This window comes from Dromiciops gliroides, chromosome 1 (assembly GCF_019393635.1).
Source record: "Dromiciops gliroides isolate mDroGli1 chromosome 1, mDroGli1.pri, whole genome shotgun sequence".
NCBI lineage: Eukaryota > Metazoa > Chordata > Mammalia > Microbiotheria > Microbiotheriidae > Dromiciops > Dromiciops gliroides.
Window position 1 is genome coordinate 7640541 of NC_057861.1, and position 24460 is coordinate 7665000.

The 24460-nt window shown below is 46.7% G+C and overlaps 1 protein-coding gene across 2 annotated transcripts in view; it reads left to right on the forward strand.

Annotated features, from left to right (window-relative positions):
• The window catches only part of EIF4ENIF1 (eukaryotic translation initiation factor 4E nuclear import factor 1), a 42299-nt gene extending 31810 nt beyond the window's left edge, over positions 1-10489 (forward strand). For both annotated transcript variants that reach the window (XM_043976361.1, XM_043976360.1), the window contains 7 exons: positions 383-462; positions 709-848; positions 4981-5065; positions 5310-5439; positions 7233-7574; positions 8000-8164; positions 9049-10489. In XM_043976361.1, coding sequence (XP_043832296.1) covers positions 383-462; positions 709-848; positions 4981-5065; positions 5310-5439; positions 7233-7574; positions 8000-8164; positions 9049-9290 — 1184 coding nt within the window. In that variant the 3' untranslated portion in view covers positions 9291-10489. The remainder of the gene's footprint in view (positions 1-382; positions 463-708; positions 849-4980; positions 5066-5309; positions 5440-7232; positions 7575-7999; positions 8165-9048) is intronic.
• The last annotated feature ends 13971 nt before the right edge of the window (positions 10490-24460 follow it).

Below are 24460 nucleotides of genomic sequence, written 5' to 3' on the forward strand. Positions count from 1 at the left end.
CCTGGGGACCCAGAAGTGAAAATGAAATGTTCTCTCACCTCAGGGAGCTTGCATTCCACAAATATTGATGAATAAAATGAATACTGGGTAAATTTTTGGCAGAGGGTGGGTCAGAAAGTCACTCCACAGGCCTTCCCCTTGGGGAAGCCCTTCAGTCCTTGTGGGGCTTTTCTGTCCCTGCTGACGTGACTGTCCTTTGGCACTGGAGCTTTGCTACCCATCACTCAGGAGAACGTCCTCTTCCCTCTTGTCCCGCCTCTAGAACCCAGAGGGAGGTGGCTTGGCTTGAGTACAGTTCTTGAGGTGCAGGGTCAGTTGTGGGGGCTGTCGCCCAGGAGTCTCCTTCCGTCTGACTTTGTCCACCCCTCCTTGTTCCGCACAGGTTTTGGACCCAGTTCTCAGCAGTTGCTCGGGGACCCGTTTCATGGAATGCGCAAGTCAATGAGCCCTGTGGCTGCACAGGTCGGTCTGAGCTCCTTGTGAAGCGGGCAGCTCTTGGTGTTTTGTTCTAGATCCAGATGTTCTTGTTGTGTTCCTCCCCATGGGTGGGCATGGCTTTCTAGCTTAATGTTGTTTGTAACAATGGCATTCCCCTGGAACATGTGTCATAGGGCCCTTTCACGATGTTAGACCCATGGGGGCTGGAAGGTTAGTCCCTGGGGGAGGCCTGGCTGTTCCCTGCTGAACCTGTTCCCTCTCTTTGAGCAGATGAGCCAGCTGGAGCTGCAGCACCCTGCCCTGGAGGGCCTCGGCCTGCCCCACGAGCTGGCCATGCAGGCGGCCAGCTTCTACCAGCCCGGATTCAGCAAACCCCAGATGGACAAGAGCAGAGACGGCTTTAGGAGCAGGTGTGTGTTTCCAGGCATGAGCTAGGCCGGGCCTCACAGAAGCCAATACGTTAGTGACAAGCTTCTCGGGAGCGGGCTTGTCCTGCTCTTTGCCCCTGGCATACGGCTCTTGTGGACCAGGCTCCTGGGGAGACTTGGGTTTGAGGCCAGGCACCCTGAGCTCAAGGAGCTCCCATTCTAGTGGGGAAAAGGCCGCTCCTCTTGGTCGGCAGTTAAAGGCTCAGAGGCTCCCAGGGATGGTGGCTGCTGGGTTCAGGGCCACCTGCTGGACTAGAAAATGAGGAGGAGAAGTGAGAAAAGGGGCTTCTCCGTGTGGCTGCAGAGAGCAGCAAGTAAGCAGGCAGCATGTGTGGAGAACAGGGAGGGCTGGCTAGGGGACAAAGGGAGGCGCCCTGGATTAAGTGCCTGCTCCTGGGGGTGGGGGGGGTGGGGGGGTGCTGTGCTGCTACTGGGGAGACAAAGCAGAGGAGGCTGTGGTCCCCGGCGTCCTGTCTCATGTGGAAGAGGACGAATGCTGAACTCTTGTCTCCTACTTGGAGTTAGCGGGGGAAGGGCTGGTGGCAGGTTTTGTGGGCAGGTAGAAAGGCAAGCAAAGAAGAGACCTGAATGGAGCTGGGAATGAGCCAATCCATTCAGGAGGGATTGACAGATCATCTGGGTTGGAGTAGTAGAAGGCAGGTGAAAAAAGCAGGTCGGGCCCAGGTTTGGACAAGCCTCCAGTGGCAGACTTGGGATCTGTTGCCTTCGTCTCATCTTGGTCCTCAGACCTCTCTAAGTTGTGACGAGGGGCTAGAGGCCTCTTGGAACAAGAGCCGACATTGGCACCTCTGTTCTTTTGTCTTGGGTTCTTTCTGTTGTGGACGCATGTTGTGTCCATTGGTGGATGGACACAAAGATGGCAGTCAAACTCAAAATACGATTTCTGGCTCTAAGTATGTTCCTCTGGGCAGTGCAGGCTGGTGATTGCTGCTCTCCCTCGATGGGGCAGCAAGCCTGGCCACGCCCTCGGTGCTGTGTCCCCCTCCCAGAAGGGGCCACTTTAGAGTGGTGGGAGAGAGTTGATATGAGACTGTGTTCACTGATCATCCTTGTCTTGTGTGACGGGGAAGCAGGGCTAGTAACTGGCATCGGTGAACTCCTCTTGGGCCCAGGATCCAGAAAGTCACTTATGGTGCTGGTCCTGTGCCAAGCGCTGGGTTTAGAAAAGTAGCAAGAGCCATGCCCTCAAGGAGCTGCTATGCGAAAGGAGGCGACAACGTGCCAACTAGGGCCACACAAGATGGGGTCAGTAGAGGAAAGGTCGCGTCTGTGGGGGGGGGAGACTGGGAAAAGCTGCCTGCTTTGAAGAGGGGGAATAAGAATAGCCCCATCGTGGAGAAGGCAAAGGCAGGTCTTTAGGGGAATAGTGAGCAGAGTTTGGGGAAAGGAGATGGGGGAAGTGTGGCAGATCAAGCGAGGGAAGGGGGCTTCTGTCTCTACTGGGGAGCTGGTAATGGTCATAGGGGCGAACCTAGGTTTGAGGGAGTACAGGAAAAAGCTAGAGCTAGGACACAAGGTGGGAGGCCCTTCCAGGGGTCCAGGTAAGGGGAGAGGAGAAATCCTAGATGAGAGACGACAGTAAGTAAGTAAGACTTGACCACTGATTGGATTGAGGGTGGTGGGAGTCAAGGATGCCACTGAAGCTGGGAGGATGCTGGTACCCTAAGCAGTGATGAGGAAGTTCAGAAGTAGGAAAGTCCTGTTGCTGCGGCATGTTGAGTGTGTCATCCACCAGATGTATGGCTAAGGACGTCCAAAAGGCAGTTGATGGGGAACTGAAACGGAGGAAAAATCTCAGGTTAGGTATGTGAGGCGTCCCAGACAATCTTGGGGCAGTTTTCAGCTGTTAAAGTCTTGCTCATTTGAAACTGCCCCCCAAGACTTTGGGTACATCTGAGAGAGGTCTGAGAATCCTAGCAGAGAGAATGGAATTCATGGAAGCCGACAAGATCACTAAGCAAGGTCATTTAGAGGGAGAGCAAGTTGGATGCAGAAGCAGGAGAGGGAGGAGGAGGGATGAGACAGCGTCAGCTATCACTGAGCGGTCCAGGAAAGAGATCCTTGGGCCCTCAGCCTGGAACCTTGGGAAACAAGCATGGCAGTGCCCTGTGTGGTGGCCTTGGGTAACTTCCTTGTCAGCATCAGAAATGGAAGTATCCCATCTGCATCGGTACTCGACTCTTGGAGTGTGAGCAGGGGACGGTCTGCATCTTGGGTTCTCTCACTTTGCTGTTCATAGCCGTTCTGAGCGAGGTGCTGGGGCCACAGACTTGGCAAATGGCGGCCTTCCACCTGAAGCTGACACAGGAGCATAGGGAGGCCTGGATGCATAAATGCAGCACACAAGTGTGCCTGAAGGAGAAAATGGACGTGGAGGAAGAAAGAACACTTGAGGGGAGAAAACTTGGAGCTGCAGGAGACATCGGTTCATCTAGGCCTTGGATACCAGTGGGTCTTAGGATGTCGAACTGGAAAGGCCCCACACTACCCTGAGAGGTTAGGAGGCAGACATCCAGCAGCAGAGATGAGAGACACCCAAGTTCTGCCTCTCCAGTCCAGTCTGTGCCCAGAGAAGGGCTTCAGCAGGCAGAGATAAAGAGAACATAGTCTCTGGATGGAGGGAGATAACCTGTGCACAAAGGAATCAACCAGCAGGCATTTATTAAGTGCCTGCAGTGTACCTGGCACCAAGAATATCAACAGTGAGGCGCCCTCCACTCCTAGGGAGCCTTGGCGGTTGAGGAGGGCAGTTTGGCAGGGTTTGGTTTTTTTTATTTAATTTCCCTCCCCAAGGCTGGGAGACAGCTGACCCAGAGGAATGCGCAGGGCTGGCTGGGCTGGAGGCATACAGCACAGGACAGGAGAGGAAGGGGTGAGGCTGGAGGGCGCGCCTGGAAACCAAACGGGCCTGATCATGGCTCATCCTCAAGGCCATAGGAAACCTTGCTTTTCTTATTGTGCTTTAGGAAAATCACTGGAGGAGGGGGGTGGAGAATGCATTGGAGGGAGCTGAGGCTTGAGGTCAGTGTCCCAGCCAAGGCTAGAGATGAGGGAGAGGTAGAAATGGGAAGGTCTGGCACTTGCTGCATACATCTGAGGTGGCTGTGCTCGAGAGCCTGGAAGGACAGCTCCTGCCCTAGGGTAGAAAAATGAGGTCTGTTTGTGGACGTGTGAGTGCAAGAGGGTTAAGCGCCACAATAGGCCTTGAGGCTCACGCAGAGATCAGCATGATAGAGGTGGGAGTAAAACCCCCTGGAAGCTGATGGAGAGAAGGCCCGGTGTTAGAGGGGTCATCAGGATGGGGATGGGAGCCCAGAGAGGACCTGATGAGATCCTGCAGCGAGGTTCAGAATGGGGAGCCTGGAGGAAAGACTGTCGGAACTGGCCATTGGAATCATTGGTCACTTTGGAAGGAAGAGGTTTGGCTGAGAAAAGGGAGGAAAGAAGGGACAGTCACTTGAGGGGAATCGTTGGGTCGAGGTGAATTTTTAAGAATAGAGAAGGCTTGGGTGGCTGGGGAAGGGCAGGCAGCTCTGTAGCCCTCAGACCCAGATTCCAGATGTTTGAGGATCCAGATGATGTTCAAGACATGGAAGTTGCCCGTGCAGACTCCTCTAGGAGATGATAATTGTGGTGTCATTTCGTTTAGAGTGTTGGGGAGTAGGTGAAGGTGAGGTGAATGTGGAGGCTGTCCCAGTAGCTGATCAGCTCCTCGGTGGTCTGGGAGCTGAGTGAGTGTTGGGAGAAGAGGGAGACAGTAGCTTAGAGGAAAAGGGTTGGCCACCCTCTGGGGAAGGGGGAACGTGCTAGGATGAGCTTCCTTTGAGGTCAGCTTCACTCTGGGGAGCAGAGCAAAGTGAGTGTCCAGGGTACAGCTGCCCGTGGGGCAGGGCCGCTGGCACAACCTCCTGGATAGTGCAGAGCCCCCTCGGCAGCTCCTCGATCTTCTGATCCTTGGATTTAGCGAGGGGCTGTTGTCCTTGTTTTCAGGGGAGCAGATGGTCCCTGAGACTGAGCTGGTCTCCTTGTGGCCAGAGCTCTCACTCTCTTGTGCCTGCTCTGGTCTCGCTGATTGGCTGACCTCTGTTGACAGGCAGCAGCGTGTGGCCAAATCGCCAGCCCCTGTGCATCGAGGGAACTCTGCGTCTCCCGCTCCTGCTGCTGCTGTCACAAGCATGGTGAGTGCGTGCCTGGTGGGTGTTCTGGACTCAGAGTCCACATTTATCCCAGATGTGCTTCCCCCACCCTCAACCCCTGAGGAGCAGTTTGGAGCAAGGACACTCGTGGCACTCCCAGGGTGACTGGGAAAGCAAGCCCCAACGAGGGTCTGGCTCTGGCCAGGGTATTGTGTGCTGTGGGAGGGAAGAGGGCATGCGTCAGGTCTGGGGCTTGGATGGTAAACTCTGGTGTTTCTGTTTGTAGCTGTCTCCTTCCTTCACGCCTACCTCAGTGATCCGCAGGATGTATGAAAGCAAAGAGAAGAACAAAGAAGACCCCATTTCTGGAAAGCCGGCCAGTGATGGTAAAGAAGAAGGCCAGAGGCCAAACGAAGGTACTAGGTAGGGCCTGAAAGGCGGGCACTGTCTGAGGAGCTGCCCCTCGACCGCCAGCCCATCTGGGGCAGACATATTGGGAAAAGGTCTCTGGGTCACCATGGCTCAGTCAGCCTGGGCAGCTCTGGAGACTTGGCATTCGTGTCCTGGGCAAGAGGAAGCATTATTTGGGGCCCTTGAGACGAGGAGTTTGTGAAGGAACCCATTCCTCTAATGGGGATGTGGCCAGGGCTGGGCTCCAGCCCCTGGGCAGCTCTGGTGAGCCTCTCTCCTGGTTGTTGGGAAGGGGTCCTTGTTGAATGAGCAGCCCTCAGTTAGGAGGGGGCAGGGCGACAGACGCTGCTCACTGACCCCAGTGAGAAGCAGGTGGGCACTTGGACCCAGGCTGTTGTCCTGCTCCTGCCTTGAGCAAGGCGCTTCACTTGCCGCCATATTGTTTCTGTCTTCAAAAGGGGAGGGGTCACCCTAAGTGATGGCTCTGGTCTTCCAGCCTGGGGAAGGTACTCTGTCCAGAAGTGACCACTGAGTAGAGTTGAGCTCATGCCCTCTGCAGCTGGGCCTGGACTCTCTGCTGGAGCCTCTTTGTCCTCTCCTCCTGGTCCTGATGAGGACTTTCCAAGACGTGCCTGCCATACTCTGGCCCACAGGCCAGGGACCCCAAGCTGCTCTGGGCAGTTCCCCAGCTCGCTGGCATGGGGGGGACCCTGACCTTAGTGGCAGTCGAGCTGTGCCAGAGGGACGTGAGTGACTGACCTGTAGGCCTCCTCTCCCAGACCACGTTACCTAGTAGACTCCATCTTTGTGCTCCCATGGCTCACTGCAGATGTAGGCGAGGATGCCCTCCCTGTGGGGCGTATTTCCTACTCGCTACAGATGACCAGCCTACATATAATGGCAGAAGGAGGGTCAAGGAGGGGGAGCTCCAGAGCAGTGCAGAGCACCCCCTACCCTGAGATCCAGAAACAGGAGGAAGTGATCAGTGACTGCTATCAAGTCTGTCAGCGTGTGTGACACGGGCAGAAGCTTCGGGATGGAGCTGGATGGCATCTGGGGGGAGGGGGTGCCTGAAACAAAGGCCGGTGTTCTCAGCGCTCATGTTCTGCCATGCTCATGGAGCTTGTCAGAGGCCCAGCCTCCTTGCTGTGGAGGAGAGGAAGCAGGCTAGGTGAGCTGAGTAAGCCAGAAAAAAATGGCACCTGAGGCTGGCCCAGTGGGTGGGTAGGGGGCTGCCTCCTCTCATGCGCGCAGCTTCTCCTGAGGCTTTGCTGGTCACCCAAAAAATGGGGAGAAGATAGCAGTGCTCATGCTTCATCCCCAGAGGATGTGAGGGATATCCTCTTAGATTGCAAAGACCTCTTGGGGTGACCATGTGGGCAGATGGATGCCTGAGTCTAGAGGGACAAGCAGGTGTGGCCTCCATTCAGACCCTCCTTGGAGTCTGATCCCCTTGGGCTTGCAGGCAGAGCCAGCAGGCTGGGGGAGGGCTAGGGCTCCTGCCAGGTGGCTATGTGCGAATGGGCCTGTTGAGGCTGGAGGAAGGGAATAGACTTGAGGGTGGGAGGCTGGGAGGTTTGGAGCCTGGGCTGCCCGGGACCTTGCCAGATGAGTTATCAGTCATCTGTCTCATCTGCAAAATGGGAATGTTCTTGCCTCCTACCTTCCTCCTAGCACCCTCCAGCTAACATGAAGGCCTGGTACAGCCAGGCAGTCGCGGTTCTATAAATGTATGGTTTGGGGGGTGGGGGTGGGGTCTTGGGCCCAAGGCTTGATAGAGCGTATTACATCCTTGCAGAGAACCTTCTGTTGAGTTCCATGGCGAATCCAGAGCGTGACGCTTCCCCTCCCATGAACCCCAAACTGTCCACGCTGCAGCGATCAACATCTTCCACCCCCTTGTCCCAGACCAGCCGCTTCACCAAAGAACAGGACTACCGGCCTAAGGCAGCAGGCAGAAAGACCCCCACGCTGGCCTCTCCAGTGCCCGGGGCACCTTTTTTCCGCCCTGTCCACCAGGTCCCGCTCGTCTCCCATGTCCCAATTGTCCGACCTGCTCATCAGTTTCACCCAGGACTGGTCCAAAGGATGCTGGCCCAGGGGATCCACCCTCAGCATCTTCCATCTCTGCTTCAAGCTGGTGAGTTTCTCTCTTGCAAGGGGAGCTGGGCCCTAGAACAGTGACCATCGCTAAGCCAAGCTGTGTGCACCGTTCTTCCCCCACCCAGGGTGGCAGGAAGTCCCTGCGTAGGAGCATTCCGGCTTCACTGTTGAGACTGTGGCCAGGCCCCATCACCTACTAGCCCTGTTGCCCTGGACAAACATGAACTTGTTTTCCCATCAGGAAGATAATGGTTTCAGCCCCCAAATCCCAGATTATTTGGTCACCCTAAAGCAGATTTCTCCTCCTATCCACTTCTGCCTAGGCTAGGCCTCTGGCACTGAGCCATCAAAAAGGTTTGGCGCATGACCCGAAAGAACCGCTCCCCCCTTAAGGTGCTGCTGTCACTCAGTGGTGCTGATGGTTCCTTCTCCAGACGGGTGGCCTCCCCTTTTCTCTGACAGGCATGCTTCCTCCTGGGATGGACCTGACTCATTTGCAGGGAATCTCGGGGCCTCTCTTGGGGCAGCCCTTTTACCCGCTCCCTGCGGCCAGTCACCCTCTCTTGACCCCTCGCTCAGGGACGCCTCTGCAGCTTGCAGTGATGCAGCAGCAGCTGCAGCGGTCAGGTAGGTACAAAGAAGGCCTTGTGACCGGGCATGGGGCTTGGTATCTTGGGGTGTGCAAGGGGCCCAGCCTTGGGAGGTGCAATTGATTGGTGTTTGCTGTGTGTTCCCCTCTTGCTCTTGGTCCCCAGGGCCCTCCAGGGCCACAGCCCGGCAGCAGGGGGCATTGAAGGGCTGGCTTTGTGCAGTCAGGAGTGGTTAGATGTACTAATGCACTTGGAGGGGACCTTGGCACCATTGGCTCAACTGCTGCCTTCCTGGGAATCCTTCCACTACATCCTTAGGGTGGGCAGCCCTTGAGGTAGGGAGTACTTGGCTGGTGGGGCTCAGGTTTTCTCTCCCTCATGACTCCTGGCTGAGGAGGCTTCACAGTCAGGTGGGACTCGGTCCAGTTCTTGTCCTTGCTGCCCTGCCCTTCAGGGGAGCCTTGTGTGGCCTCCTTGGGGAGAGCTCCTGGATGGCAGAGCCGCTCTGGCCTTTGCTTCTGTCCCCAGTGCTGAGCTCAGTGCCTGGGACATAGTAGGTGCTCGATCAAAGCCTCCTCTCCCTCACTGCCCGAGCCTTGCTGGGCCAGAGGAACCGGAAGTCCTGGCACCTGGCTGCTGGGTCCTTGTGGTCCCTGAGGGTGCTGGGTTTTTGTGCTGCTGAATGTCTGGGTGGGGTCTAGTCACGTGGGGAGTAGTCATACCCAGACCCCACTTAACGGGCAGTTCATGTTCAGATTCTCACTAGGCTGTTTGTCATTGAAATCGATTTCAAATGAAGCGGGTATTCCGAGACCCTGTGGTGAACCTGCGTCTTTGGGTGCAGGGGGCATCCCCCCAGATTAGCCCTCCAGGGAGGCCCACCTGGCCACCATTCACTCATAGCCGACTTTGTTTCCACAGTCCTCCATCCCCCGGGCTCCGGCTCACAGGGAACAGCCATCGGTGTCCAGACGCCCCCCCAGAACCTTTCAGGCCGGCCGGGCCTGCCCCACATTCCCCCGCCACTGGAGCACCGCCCCAGCCAGAGGAGCGCCTCCCCTGTGGGCCTGGCCAAGTGGTTTGGCTCGGACGTGCTGCAGCAGCCCCTGCCCTCGATGCCCTCCAAAGTCATCAGCGTGGATGAGTTGGAGTACAGGCAGTGATACTGAGCCAGGAGCGGGCAGTGCCAGGCATGGGGCAGCGGGCACCGCAGGCCCCTGGGTTCCAGGGGGCCTGGCTGCTTCCCGGCCTGCTGGGGCGTGCTCTGCCCCGCTCTCCGAGAACCTTTGGCAGGCCAGAGCCGCGTGGTGCGGCCAGGGAGCAGAGCCCGGAGCGGCAGCTGCACAGCCGGCCTTGCCTCCAGCCCGCCCAGCCCTTCTGTCCCCGAGTTTTTTGGTTTTTGGTTTTTTTTTTTTGTAAGATATGTGAATGAAGTGCAGGTGGCCTCGGTGAGAGGCGAGGCTGAAGCGTCTTTCTGCAGAAATAAGTGTATAGACCCTCGTGTACAGACTTGTGTATAAACAGCTTTTGTACATACCCAGGATGGCTTTTTTGGAACTTGAGCTGTACATAAATGTAGCTGGACTCGCCAAGCTCTTGTTGTGTCCACACGTCAGAATCTTTCATTTCATGTACATCTGGGACTTCTCTTCCTTTTTTTCCCTTTTTTTTGTTTGTTTGATTAAAGTTGCATATGCCAAGTGTGTGAGTGGAATGAATGCAGTTACCCTGCCTCCTCCTCTTCCTCCTCCTCCCCAGGCTGTTGGGGTTAGCCTCAGCCCAGCTGGGGATGCAGTGGGAGCACCTGCTCGCCTTCCCTGGGGGAGGGGGGGGGGTCGGGCCAGGCTGACCGGGAGAAGAGGAACACCTTCTGTCGGTCCTGAGCCCACCCCAGCCCCCAAAGCCGCCCCCTTCCCTGGAGGTCAGCCAAGAATGGATTTGGAGCCTGGCGTGGAGGGCTGGGGGTGGTCTTTGGAGAGTCGCTTTGTGATGAGTGGCTGTCCTTACCTCCTTTTCCCCATCCTCCCCCCACTCGGCGCACCAAGTCAGGGGAGACAGCTGGGGCTTGTGCCTGGAGGTCACTCTGGGACCCAGAGATTGCCTCAAGGGTACGAACCCTCGCTGAGCCCCTGTGGCTTGTAGCTGTTCCTCCTCATCTCCTGATGGCCCTCGGGGAATGGCGGGCCATTGCTAGCCCTGCTCTGGCAGAAGGCACCCCAACCCCTTTTTAGTATTAAAAAAACCCCACAAGCTAGACCCGTAGAGGAATGTGCTGCTGATCCTCGTGTGTTCTGTGCAGTCTCCAAGCTCATGTGTAAGACTGTTTTCCTTTCCTCATTGTCTGTAAATAAAGTCAATTCTACCAGCCTACAGTGTCTGGTGCTCATCAGAATAGATGGTGAGGGGCCTGACTCGCCCCCTACACTGCCTCTCTCTTGCTGACGGCAGAGCCCTGCTGTCCCCCTTTGTCCCTGCCCAGAATGTGGAGGAGTCCTCATCTGTGGGGTGTCTGTGTACTGTCCCTTCAAAACCAGAAGGATCTAAGCCAGCTTCCAAGCAGCCAGGGTAGACCAGAGGCCCACCACTTGGTACCAAGATCCCCTGAAGGCCTCCCAGAGGGGTCATAAGGGATGACAATGAGTTTTTTGTTTTTTTTGTTGTTTTTTTATTTTTTTGGCAGGGCAATGAAGGTTAAGTGGCTTGCCCAGGGTCACACAGCTAGTGTCAAGTGTCTGAGGCTGGACTTCAGTCCTGAATCCAGGGCCGGTGCTTTATCCACTGTGCCACCTAGCTGCCCCTGAAGCTCAAGTTAGAGAAGCCTAGTTCACATGCTTGGGGTCTTTGTTTTGCCTTGGATCGACCACATTTGATATGTTATGTGCAGTAGTTGGTCAGTGAGCATTAAGTGCTGGGGATTCAAAATGAGGCAAGACAGGGTCCCTGCCCTCAAGGAGCTTATAGTTTGGTGGGGGGGAATTATTTACAAACGACATACTAATGGAAGGCACTGAGGTCCAAAAGACTTCCTGTGAAGGTAGGATTTTAGCCGGGCGTCAGAAGTGAGATGGGAGAATGCCTGGGGCTGAGAAATGGAGTGTTTTGTTCATGGAGCAGCCTGGGCTGAAGGTGTGGTGAGGAGCGGGGAGGGGGCAGTTTAGGAGAGGATTTGAATGACAACCAGAGCACTTCGTATTTGCTCCTGGAGGCCAGAGGGAGCCACAGGTGTCTGCTGAGTGGGGTCAGACCCACACTTTGGGAAAATCCCTCAGGAGGCAAAATGGAGGACAGTGCTGGGAGAGAGTAGAGGCAGCAGACCCACCTGCAGGCTATGACCGTGGCCCTGGCTTGAGGTGCTGAAGGCCTGTATCAGGGTTGGAGCAGTGTCAGGACAAGCCATGGCACCATCTTGAATAAGGGCACGGTGGGGAGGGGTGAGAGATGAGAGCCCAAGATGACTCAGATTGGGAGGGGGGTGCCACTCTCCACAGCATTAGGGAAGAGGGGGAGGGGTTAGGGGGAAAGACAATGAGTTCTGTTTTGGACTTGTTGAGCTTAAGCTATCTACTGGGCATCAATGTGAGATATCTGAAAGGAAGTTTGTTGAATGAATAACTGATACCCAGAACTTTTTAAATCCACAAAATACAAGTACTTCATCTGAGAGAACCTTGTGAGGAAAGCACAAGACGGATATTGCCCATTTAACAAAGAAACAGTCATGCAGTGCAAGGATGAGGATTTGAACCGAGACTTTCCCGATTCTCAGCAGCATTGCTGCCGATATCCTGAATGCTGCCTGCCTTCAGGGAAAGTGCTGGGGGTGCAAAGACAAGAGACCATCCATGCCCTCAAGCAGCTTACAAGCTAATGGAGGGAGAAAACGTGCAAACAGCTATGGACAAACAAGTTAGCAATAGGACAAATAAGGAATGATCGATGGAGGGAAGGCGCCAGAATTCAGAAGAGGTGGGGAGGGGCTTCCTATACAAGGTGGGATTTTAGTTAGAAGGAAGCCAAGGAGGGAGACCACTCCACACATGAAGATGGGAAGACTCCCGGGATGAGGAGAGCATCATTTTAGGAAGACCATACATATCTGGGACCACTAGGTGGCGCCATATTGCACACAGCGCTCGGCCTGGAGTTAGAAAGACCTGAGTTCAAATGTGACCTCAGACACTTACTAGCTGTTTGACCCTGGGTAAGTCATATCACCCTGTATCAGTTTCCTCATCTGTGAAATGAGCCGGAGAAGGAAATGGCAAACCCCTCCAGTATATCTGCCAAGAAAACCCCGAATGGGGTCACAAAGAATCAGAGATGACTGAGCAGTAATACATAATCCAAAGAGTGTTACACCATAGTGAAGGGTGTTGAGTTCATACTATATGAAAATTGATGGGTGGATTCATTCCTTCATGCCATATGAGAATTGGCTAAAAGATGCCATTTTTATCTTGTTCCCTGGTCTAGATTTCCAGCAGGGATAGGAGATGCCATTCCATCCAATCTTCCCAAAGTTCCCCTTACCTGGGCTCCCTGATGTCCTGAGTGGATGCCACTCTGAGGTCAAACCCCTAGGGAGGTTGATAACCTACCTACCTGAAGTGATTCCGCCACGATGAGCAAGCACACTCATCATGCCCTCCCCATCTAGATGATGCTGATACCCTGGCTATCCTTGAAATGTGGTTCTCTGCCTGTTCCCTTATTCACACTCCCCTACCCAACACTCCTTCCGCTCTAAAACCACCTGTCTCTTTTACCGTGCTTCCTGAAATGCCTGTTCCATAGGGAACAAACATTCATCTTCCATCTTTTCATTCTCCCACCTCCTTCCATCTTCTGGCTCCCCCAAATGACACAACTTCCTTGGCTGGCCACGTCATCACTGGCTTCACTTCTATTCCTACCCCTCCAGGCCTCTTGCCCCAAGTGATTAAGGTGGGGGAGTTGAAACACTCTTTGCTTCCTGTTGCCATGCCCAGGTTCTCCCTCTACTTCCATCACTTAGTAGGCCCTCCTTTGAGGTTCACTCAATCCCCATCAAACCCAAACTAGAGTAATTGTTGCCTGCCAACCTCCAGGACACTCCCTGTCTTTCCTCAGTGAGTTCAGAGGCTGGCTCCCTGTCTTTCCTCTCCAACTCCTGCTGCCAAACTAGGGGACTTCAATGTACATACTGATAAACCCTCAGACAGCCTGTCCTGCACATTTCCTGTGACCTTCACCAGAGCCACTCACAGATATGGTGGTAGCCTTGATCTTGCATTCATCCACGAATGTTCCACTTCCACGTTTGGTGAGCTCATCTGATCTTTCACATTTCTCCCTCTGCCTTGCTACTCCAGACCCCATTCTTCATCCTCATTGAGACTTCCAGTCCCTCTGTTCTTTCCCAGGTCATCTCCCCTGAACTAGTTACTCTCTCCTCCCTTGACCATCTTCAATTCTATACCAGTGGTATCAAACTCAAATAAAATTTGTTGTTATTCAGTGGTGTCTGACTCTTTGCGACCCCATTTGGGGCTTTTTTTGGCAGAGACTGAAGTGGTTTTGCCATTTCCTTCTCTAGCCCATTTTACAGATGAGGAAACTGAGACAAACAGGGTGAAGTCACTTGCTCAGGGTCACACAGCTAGTGTCACAGGTTCAGTATTTTATGCCTTATGGTGGCATCTAGCTGCCAGGCAAATAAAAATGGGGGTTTTCAAAGTTACATAAAGATTCCTACAGGCTGCAAATTAACTCAGAAAAACCACGTGTTGACATCATCTACGTTCTATTGTATTTTTATTGGGTTAAACACTTCCCAATTACATTTTTTTGTTGTGGTTTTTTGTTTTTAATTTTTGTGGGGCAATGAGGGTTAAGTGACTTGCCCAAGGTCACACAGCTAGTGTCAAGTGTCCGAGGCTGGATTTGAACTCAGGTCCTCCTGAATCCAAGGCCAGTGCTTTATCCACTGAACCACCTAGCTGCCCCTCCCAATTACATTTTAATCTGGTTTGGCTGCACATGGGAGGGCTGGCTGTGGTCTATACTCTCTTCATCTCTTGAGTCCTTTGCCCTTCCGATCTTGCTCTGCAAAGTCTCAGCCATGGATCACTTCCACCATCTGATGTCTCTTCTTACAGATGTGCTGCTGAAAGAAGGTGGAAAAAATAATGCAACCATGTTGATTGTGTCCACTACAGATTGTTATGGAACCTCAACCAAGCCTTCACTTCCACAAGACAATCCTTTGATAGCTCCCTAATTAACTCACTCAGTCCTCTTCCCTAAGGAAAGACAAACAACAATTAACTCACTATTGCACTTACCCCAGTGACTCTTGTGAATCTTTTCATCCTTCCTCACACTTCCCATCCCTCCCCTTCCCACCAACCTCTCCGCCGAGAATCCTACCTGATGTTTTTATTTTTATTTATTAATTTTTTTTTTTTGTAGGGCAATGGGGGTTAAGTGACTTGCCCAGGGTCACACAGCTAGTAAGTGTCAAGTGTCTGAGGCTGGATTTGAACTCAGGTACTCCTGAATCCAAGGCTGGTGCTCTATCCACTGTGCCACCTAGCTGCCCCCTTTTTATTTTTTGCACAATATTTTTAAAAAATAATTCATTTTGAGCTTAAATACAAAAAGACCAAAAAAGAGACTTTCCATGTTCATGGAACATGAACATAAAACATAAAAAGAGGATTCAAGGGGCAGCTAGGTGGCGCAGTGGATAGAGCACCGGCCCTGGAGTCAGGAGGACCTGAGTTCAAATCTGGCCTCAGACACTTAACACTTACTAGCTGTGTGACCCTGGGCAAGTCACTTAACCCCAATTGCCTCACTTAAAAAAAAAAATGAGGATTCAACATAAAACCATGAATTTCCATTTCACATGGTTTACTTTTTTTAAAAAACTATGTAATAAATAAAAGCTACCCTGCTTTTCTGGGCTTCCTTCTAAGTTTTCTTTTGTTCTCTGCATTTTTTCGCTCTCTCCCTCTCCATCCTCCCTAGAGAATGCTACCATTAGACACACACATGTGTATATATAAATATGCACACAAATATGTGTGTACACGTGTACACATGTATATGTGCAATGCATGTGCACACCTGTGTTGCTATGTGTGCATACACATACATATATGTACACGTGTGTACATATGTAAAGCCATAGTATAGATACTTCTATTTTTCAGTTCTTGCTCTGGATGTGGATAGTTTCAACTGGCAATCACAACTTCACAGAACTTATGTAAAAACTAGGTTGGTTACAAGAGGAATGAACAGGCACAGGGAGCCCAAAGAGTTCACAATTCATATAGAAGTTTATATATTTATAAAGGAAGGAAAAGGAAACAAAAATCTCCACCTAAAGGGGTGTGGTATGGGAGGGGAAAGGTGCGGTAAAGGTGGGGAAAGGACAAAACCCATCCCTATGGGAAGGAGCAAGATGATGGCAAAAGCTTCATTCTTTTCCCAGGCTATGAAGATAGAAGGGTCTGCTTATCTACAAGGATCCCAGCTGCACACGCATTATCCCATCCTGGTACAGACTGGCTGGCACCTGTCAACTCCCAAGGACACACGGAGCAACCAGTCTGGCATGCAACAACAAATTATGTTAGCTCAGGGAGCTTCATCCTTGACACATTCAGCATGCCTCCTGCATGCTCTGAGTCCAGTGTTTCTGGAAAATATGTCAACTCAAAAAAACCAGCTTAGGAGACCCCAAACTATTCCTTGACAATAGCATCTGCCTTCATAGGTCCTTTGTAGTTGATTTGAGTGTTTACAATACTCAAAATGACTTAGTCATTCAAAGTTGTTCTTAGAATGATATTGCTGTACTGTGTATTCTCTTCTTACTCTTCTTTATTTCCTGCAAGTCTTTCCATGTTTTTCTAAAATCAACCTGCTTGAGAAACCTGGAAGAACTTACATGAACTGATGCTGAGTGAGATGAGCAGAACCAGGAGAACATTGTATACAGTATCAACAACATTATGTGATGATCAACTGTGATAGATTTAACTCTTAGTAATACAGTGGTCCAAAGTAATTCCAAAGGACTCATGATGGAAAATGCTTTCTACATCCAGAAAAAAGAATTGTAGAATCTAGATGCGGATTGAACTATATGTTTCTATTTTTTTTGTTGTTGTTTTTCTTTTTTATTCTGATTCTTCTTTCACAACATGACTAATGCAGAAATATGTTTAATATGATTGTACATATATAACCTATATCAGATTGCTTGCTATCTTGGGGATGGGGGAGGGAAGGGAAGAAAGGAGAAAAAGTTTGGAACTAGAAATCTTACAAAAACAAATGTTGAAAATTATCTCTACATGTAACTAGAAAATAATAGAATGTTTTTTTTATAAAATACTTTTATGGGGGGCAGCTAGGTGGCGCAGTGGATAGAGTACCGGCCCTGGAATCAGGAGTACCTGAGTTCAAATCCGGCCTCAGACACATAACACTGACTAGCTGTGTGACCCTGGGCAAGTCACTTAACCCCAACTGCCTCACTAAAAAAATATATAAATTAAAAAAATAAATAAAATAAAATACTTTTATGATTAAAAAATAAAACAAATAAAACCAACCTGCTTGTCATTTCTTATAGCACAATAGTATTCCATCACAATTATATACCACAACTTGTTCAGTCATTCCTCAATTGGTAGGCATCCCCTCAATTTCCAGTTCTTTGCCACCTCAGGGAGAGCTGCTATAAATAGTTTAGAACATAGAGTTTCTGGGGGCAGCTAGGTGATGTAGTGGATAAAGCGTCGGCCCTGGATTCAGGAGGACGTGAGTTCAAATCTGACCTCAGACACTTGACATTTACTACCTGTGTGACCCTAGGCAAGTCACTTAACCCTCATTGCCCCGCCCCCCAAAAAACAAAAACAAAAAGCCATATAGGTTCTTTTCCTTTTTCCATGATCACCTTGGGAAACAGACTTAATAGTGGTTTTGCTGGGTCAAAGGGTATACACAGTTTTATAACTCTTTGGGCATAATTTCAGAATGCTCACCAAAATGGTTGGCTCAGTTCATAGTTCACCAACAATGAATTAATGTGCCCTCCAACATTTGTCATTTTCTCCTATCATTTTAGCCAGTCTGATGGGTGTAAGATGATATTTCAAAGTTGCTTTGATTTGCATTCTCTAATCAACAATGGTTTAGACTATTTTTATGTGACTATATATGGTTTTGATTTCTTCATCAAAAAAACCCCTATGTGTTCCTATCCTTTGACCATTTATCAGTGACTCATATTCTTATAAATTTGACATAGTTCTTTATATATTTGAGATGTGAGACCTTTATCTGAGAAATCGTCTATACAACTTTTCTCCCAATTTTCTATGTTCCTTATAATCTTGGCTACATTGTACAGTTTAAAAAAATTAATGTAATAGAAATCATGTATTTTATACTTCACAATGTTCTCTATCTCTTGTTTATAATTTGTCTTCCTATGCATATATCTGATAGACAATATGTTCCATTTTCTTCTAGTTTTCTTTTTTCTTTTTCTTTTTTTTTTTTTTGCGGGGCAATGGGGGTTAAGTGACTTGCCCAGGGTCACACAGCTAGTAAGTGTCAAGTGTCTGAGGTCGGATTTGAACTCAGGTCCTCCTGAATCCAGGGCTAGTGCTATATCCACTGTGCCACCTAGCTGCCCCCTTCTCTTATTGCTATTGCTAGCATTTCTAATACAATATTGAGAAATAGTGGTGACAATGGGCATCCTTGTTTCACTCCTGATGTTAGTGGGAAGGTTTTTTTTTTTTAGCTTATCTTCATTAGAAATAATACTCTCGGTAAGAAATGATGAGCAGGAGTTCAGAGAAACCTGGAGGGTCTTACGTGAGCTGATGATGAGTGAGATGAGCAGAACCAGAAGAACATTGTACACAGTATCATCAACATTGAGTGTTGACCTACTGTGATGGACTAGATTCTTCTCACCAATGCAATGGTACAGAAGAGTTCCAGGGAACCCATGATAGAAGAGGATCTCCAAATCCAGGAAAAAAAAGAAAAAGAACTGTGGAGTATAGATGCTGATTGAACCATATTATTTCTTTTGTTTTGGGTGCTGTTGTTTTTTTTTTTCTATTTTGAGGTTTTGCATCACTGCTCTGATTTTTTCTCTTGTAACAGGATTAATGCAGAAATAGGATTAATGTTATTATGTGTATATATATATGTGTGTGTGTGTATATATATATATATGTATATGTATAGAGATATATAGATATAACCTATATCAGATTACCTGCTGTCTAGGGGAGGGGGGGAGGGAGGGGTGGGAGGGAGAAAAATCTGAAATTGTAAAGCTTGTATAAACAAAAGTTGAGAACTATCTTTACATGTAACGGAAAAAAGAAAAAAAGAAAAGAAATAATGCTCTCATTTGGACCTATGCCCAAAGGGCTAGAGAAATGTGCATACCCTTTGATCCAGCAATACCGCTGCTAGGTTTATATCCCAAAGACATCCCCCAAAAGAGAAAAAGACCTATTTGTACAAAAATATTTCTAACGGCTCTTTTTGTGGTGGCTAAGAATTGGAAATCAAAGGAGTGCTCATCAATTGAGGAATAGCTAAACAAACTGTGGCATATGATGGTGATGGAATATTATTGTGCTCTAAGAAATGACAAGCAAGATGATTTCGGAAAGGCCTGGAAAGACATGTATGAAATGATGTATTGTGAGGTGAGCAGAACCAAGAGAACATTGTGCATAGAGATAGCAATATGGTTTGATGAAGAACTGTGAATGACTTGATTATTCTCAACAACATAATGATCCAAGACAATCCCAAAGGACTATGGATGAAACATACTACCCACCTCCAAAGAAAGAACTGATATCAATGGAACATGCTATTTTTCACTTTCTTTCATTTTTTTTCTTTTAATCAAGTTTCCTTGTACAAAATTACAAATATGGTCATGTTTTGCATAATCATACTCATATAATCCATACATATCTGATGGTTTGCTACCTCATGGAGAGGGGAGGAGAGGGAGGGAAAGAAGGATCAAAATTGTAACCCAAAACTATAAATAAAAATGTTTATTATTATTTTTTTTTATTTTTTATTTTTTATTTTTTTTATTTTTTTAATTTTTGCATGGCAATGAGGGTTAAATGACTTGCCCAGTGTCATACAGCTAGTAGTGTCAAGTGTCTGAGGTCAGATTTGAACTCAGGTCCTTCTGAATCGAAGGCCAGTGCTTTAGCCACTGTGCCACCTAGCTGCCCCCTATTATTTTAAAAAAAGAAACAATGCTGATGAGTTTAGGTAGATGCTTTTTATCATTTTAAGGAAAAATTCCTTTATAACTATGCTTTCAGACATGTATGAGCTGATGTATAGTGAAGAGAGCAGAACCAAGAGAATATTGTGTGCAGTTACAGCAATATTGTTTGATGAAGGGGCAGCTAGGTGGCGCAGTGGATAGAGCACCAGCCCTGGATTCAGGAGGACCTGAGTTCAAATCCGACCTCAGACACTTAACACTTAACTAGCTGTGTGACCCTGGGCAAGTCACTTAACCCCAATTGCCTCACAAATTAAATTAAATTAAAAAAAATATTGTTTGATGAAGAGCTGTGAATGACTTAACTATTCTCAGCAATACAATGATCCAAGACAATTCCAAAGGACTATGGATGAAACATACTCTCCACCTCAAAGAAAGAACTGATGTTGATAGAACACAGACTGAAGCAGGCTATTTTTTACTTTCTTTCATTTTTTTTCTTTTATTCAAGTTTTCTCATACAAAATGACTGATATGGTGATGTTTAACATAATCATACATGTATAACCCATATCTGATTGCTTACTACCTCAGGGAGGGGGAAGAAGAGGAAGGGAAGGAGGGATAAAAAATGGAGGCCAAAACTATATAAAAAAAAAAGTTTATTGCTTTTTATAAAAAGCATGCTTTCGGGGCAGCTAGATGGCGCAGTGGTTAAAGCACTGGCCCTGGATTTAGGAGTGCCTGAGTTCAAATCTGGCCTCAGACACTTGACACTTACTAGCTGTGTGACTCTGGGCAAGTCACTTAACCCCCATTGCCTGCAAAAACAAAAACAAAGCATGCTTTCAAGGTTTTTTTTATAAGAATGAATGTTGTATTTTATTAAAATCTTTTTCTGCATTTATTAATATAATATGATTTGGGGTTTCTTGTTATTTGATATAATATGTTATTGATATAATAATTGATATAATAGTTTTCTTTATATACACATCAATTGGGGAATGGCTAAACAAGCTGTGCTAGATGATGGTGATGGAATATTATTATGCTATAAGAAATGACAAGCAGGATGATTTCAGAAAGGTCTGGAAAGACTTGTAAAAAACTAATGTATAGTGAAGTGAGCAGAACCAGAAGATCATACACAGAAACAACAATATTGTTTGATGAAGAACTGTGAATGACTTAGCTATTCTCAGCAATACAATGATCCAAGAAAATCCCAAAGGACCAATGATGAAACATACTATCCAACTGCAAAGAAAGAAGTGATATTGATTGATTGAACACAGACTGAAGCATGCTATCTTTCATTTTCTTTTATTCAACTTTTCTTATACAAAATGAATAACATGGCAATGTTTTACATAATTGCACATGTATAACATATCTGATTGCTTACCTCCTCAGGAAGCAGATAGAGAAGGGAGAGAAGGAGAGATAAAATTCAGAACTCAAAACTAAATAAAGGGGCAGCTAGGTGGTGCAGTGGATAGAGTACCGGCCCTGGAGTCAGGAGTACCTGAGTTCAAATCTGGCCTCAGACACTTAACACTTACTAGCTGTGTGACCCTGGGCAAGTCACTTAACCCCAACTGCCTCACTAAAAACAAAAAAACCACTAAATAAAAATGTTTACTATTTTTAAAAAAATAGTTTTCCTTATGTTAAGCCATCCCTGTGTGGTAAAAATTATTTGTGGTAAAGATTAATATCGAAAGTTTTAGCTGAATCATTTGGGAGGAGCCACACCTGGCACACTCTGAGATTATGTATGCTACTGAGAAGGACCTCCCCTTTTGGGGGAGGAAAAACTGAATGCCAGACCTCCCTTTTTGGGGGAGGAAAAAAACTGAACGCCACCTGAAGGGAGGCAACTTCCGGTAGGCAGGGCGTGTTCAAAAGTTCGCACTCTTTCAGCTTGGCAAGCATTCTGGTGGCATCCTAGACCTGGCAGAGGCACATGTTTTGCTCTGTTTCGGGCGACTGCTGAGTAACTGTAGCCTGACCAGGGTTGGTGAGTTTTATGAAGGAAAACCATAAATTCCTTTGAAGTAGCTTAATTGGGAATGCTCTAAGATTGCATAGGTTAAGCTTAGAGTTAAGACTATCTATCTGTATTTCTATTTCCTTATTTTCTTAATTGGTTTCACCTTTGTGGTTTAATTAATTCCCAAGTAATAAAATCTGATCCTTTATGAACTAAAGCTCAGAGGCTCCTTTTCTTATTGGCCTGTGAGGAATATATAAAAAAGAAAGTTCAAAGGGGAGATTAAACCTAAAAGAGTCTCTCATATTTCTGGGAACCCAATATTAAGGCAAGTCACCCAAATAATGCTCTGTATATCAAATTTTGGCCCTCACGCCTGTATTCATGATATAAATCCCACTTGGCCACAATATATAATCATTGTAATATATTGTTGTAGTCTCCTAGCTAGTATTTTATTTAGGATTTTTGCATCCATATTCATTAATGAGATGGGTCTATAATTTTCTTTCTGTTTTTGCTCTTCCTGGTTTACTTATCCATACCATATTTGTTTCATAAAAGGAATTTCATAGGACTCCTTTTTCTATATTGGATTTAGTTTATCTTTAAATGTTTGGTAGAATTCACTTGTAAATGCATCTGTTCCTCATGCTTTTTCTTAGGAAGTTCATTTATGACCTGTATAATTTCTTTTTTTTCTAAAATATGTTTATTTAAATATTCTATTTATTCTTCTGTTAATCTATGTAGTTTACATTTTAAAAAATATTCTTCCATTTCACTTAAAATATTAAATTTATTGGCACATAATTGGGCAAAATAATTCCTTGTGATTACTTTGAGTTCATCTTCATTAGTGGTATAGTCACCTTTTTCATTTTTAATATAAATGATTTGGTTTTCTCCTCTCTTTTTAAAAAATCACATTAACCAATGATTAATAATTTCACTGGATCTTTTTCATAAAACCACCATCTACTTTTATTTATTAATTCAGTGGTTTCCTTACACTCATTTTTATTAATATCACCTTTAATTTTTAAGATTTCCAATCATCTGATGTTTAATTAGGAATTTTAATTTGTTCTTTTTTTAGTTTTTAAAATTACATACCCTATTCATTGGTCTTCTCTTTCTCTATTTTATTGATATGAGCATTTAGAGAGAGAAATTTTCCTCTGATTACTGATTTTGCTACATCACATAAATTTTGATATGTTGTCTCATTGTTGTCATTCTCTTTCACAAAATTATTGTTTGTATGATTTGTTTTTTAACCTACTCATTTTTAAAAATTGGGTTGTTTAGTCTCTAATTAGCTTTTAATATGTATCTCCATGGTCTCTTATTAATTTTTATTGCATTGTGATCTGAAAAGCATGCATTTAATGTTTCTAATTTTCTGCATTTTACTATCAAGTTTCTATGCCTTAATATATGGTCAATTTTTATAAAGTTACCTTGTACTGCTGAGCAAAAGGCACATTCCTTTCTATTCCCATTCAGTTCTCTCCAGATAGCCAGCATATCTACCTTATCTAAGATTCTATTCACCTCCTTAACTTCTTATTTATTTTTTGGCTATATTTATCTAATTCTGAGAGAGGAAGTTCAAGTTCTCTAACATTATAGTATTACTATCTATTTCCAACTGTAATTCATTTACCTTTTCCTTTAAAAATTTAGATGCTAGGGTCAGCTAGGTGGCACAGTGGGTAGAGCACTGGCTCTGCAGTCAGGAGGACCTGAGTTCAAATCCAGACTCAGATACGTAACACTTACTAGCTGTGTGACCCTGGGCAAGTCACTTAACCCCAATTGCCTCTCAAGAAAACCCAAAAAATTAGATGCTATAGCATTTGGTACATATAGGTTTATTATTTATATTGCTTCATTGTCTATGATACCTTTTTATTATAATGTAGTTTCTTTGTTTATCTCTTTTAATTAAATCTATTTTAGCTTTAACTTTGTCTGAGATCATGATTGCTACCCCTGATTTTATCTCAGCTAAAGCATAATAAATTCTACTTCAGCCCTTTATTTTAACTCTATGTGTATCTTTCATTTTTTAAAAATGTGTTTCTTATAACAACATATTGTTGAATTCTGATTTTTAATCCAATCTATCCATTTCATGAGTGAGTTCATCCTATTCTCATTCAAAGTTATAATCACTAGTTGTGAATTTCCTTCCAATTTATTTTTCCTATTATCCTTCTTACCCTCTCTTTTTACCCTAATCCTCCTCACCAATCTGATTTACTTCTAAACTCTACCTCTCTAATCCATACCTTTTTTTTTTCTGGGACAATAAGGGTTATTATTAAGTGCTTTATCCACTGTGCCACCTAGCTGCCCCCTAATCCATACCTTTTTAAGAACCCCTCCCTTATCCTCTCCCCTCACCCTCCTACTTCTTTATTTGAATACACTTCTAAAAGTTTCTCCCTTATCCTGTCCCCTCCCCCTCCTAAATGTATGTTATTCCCTCTTTAACCCCGTTCCAGTGAGAATAAGGTTCTAGCCCTCCACCCCCACCTGCTTCCAGGGTAACCATTCTTCCATTCACCCCTTGATTGTGCGCTAATTGCTCCATTTTACTTCTCTTCACCCAATTTTATTTTATAGAATCATCCCATCATACTCAACTCAACCTCAAGGCTTCTATCTATATATAAACTTTTTTCCCCCCCAGGGCAATGAGGGTTAAGTGACTTGCTCAGGATCACACAGCTAGTGTCAAGTGTCTAAGGTCAGATTTGAACTCAGGTCCTCCTGAATCCAGGACTGGTGCTTTATCAACTGTGCCACCTAGCTGCCCCCTATATATAAGCTTTCAAACTACCCAAGTAATGATAACATTCTTTTTTTAATATAAATATTTTCTTATTTTCCAGTTACATTTAGAGATAGTTTTCAACATTTATTTTTATAATATTTCTAGTTTCAAATTTTTCTCCCTCCCTCCCCTCCTTCCCCCCTCCCCAAGACAGCAAGTAATCTGATATAGGTTATATATGTACAATCATAATAAACAT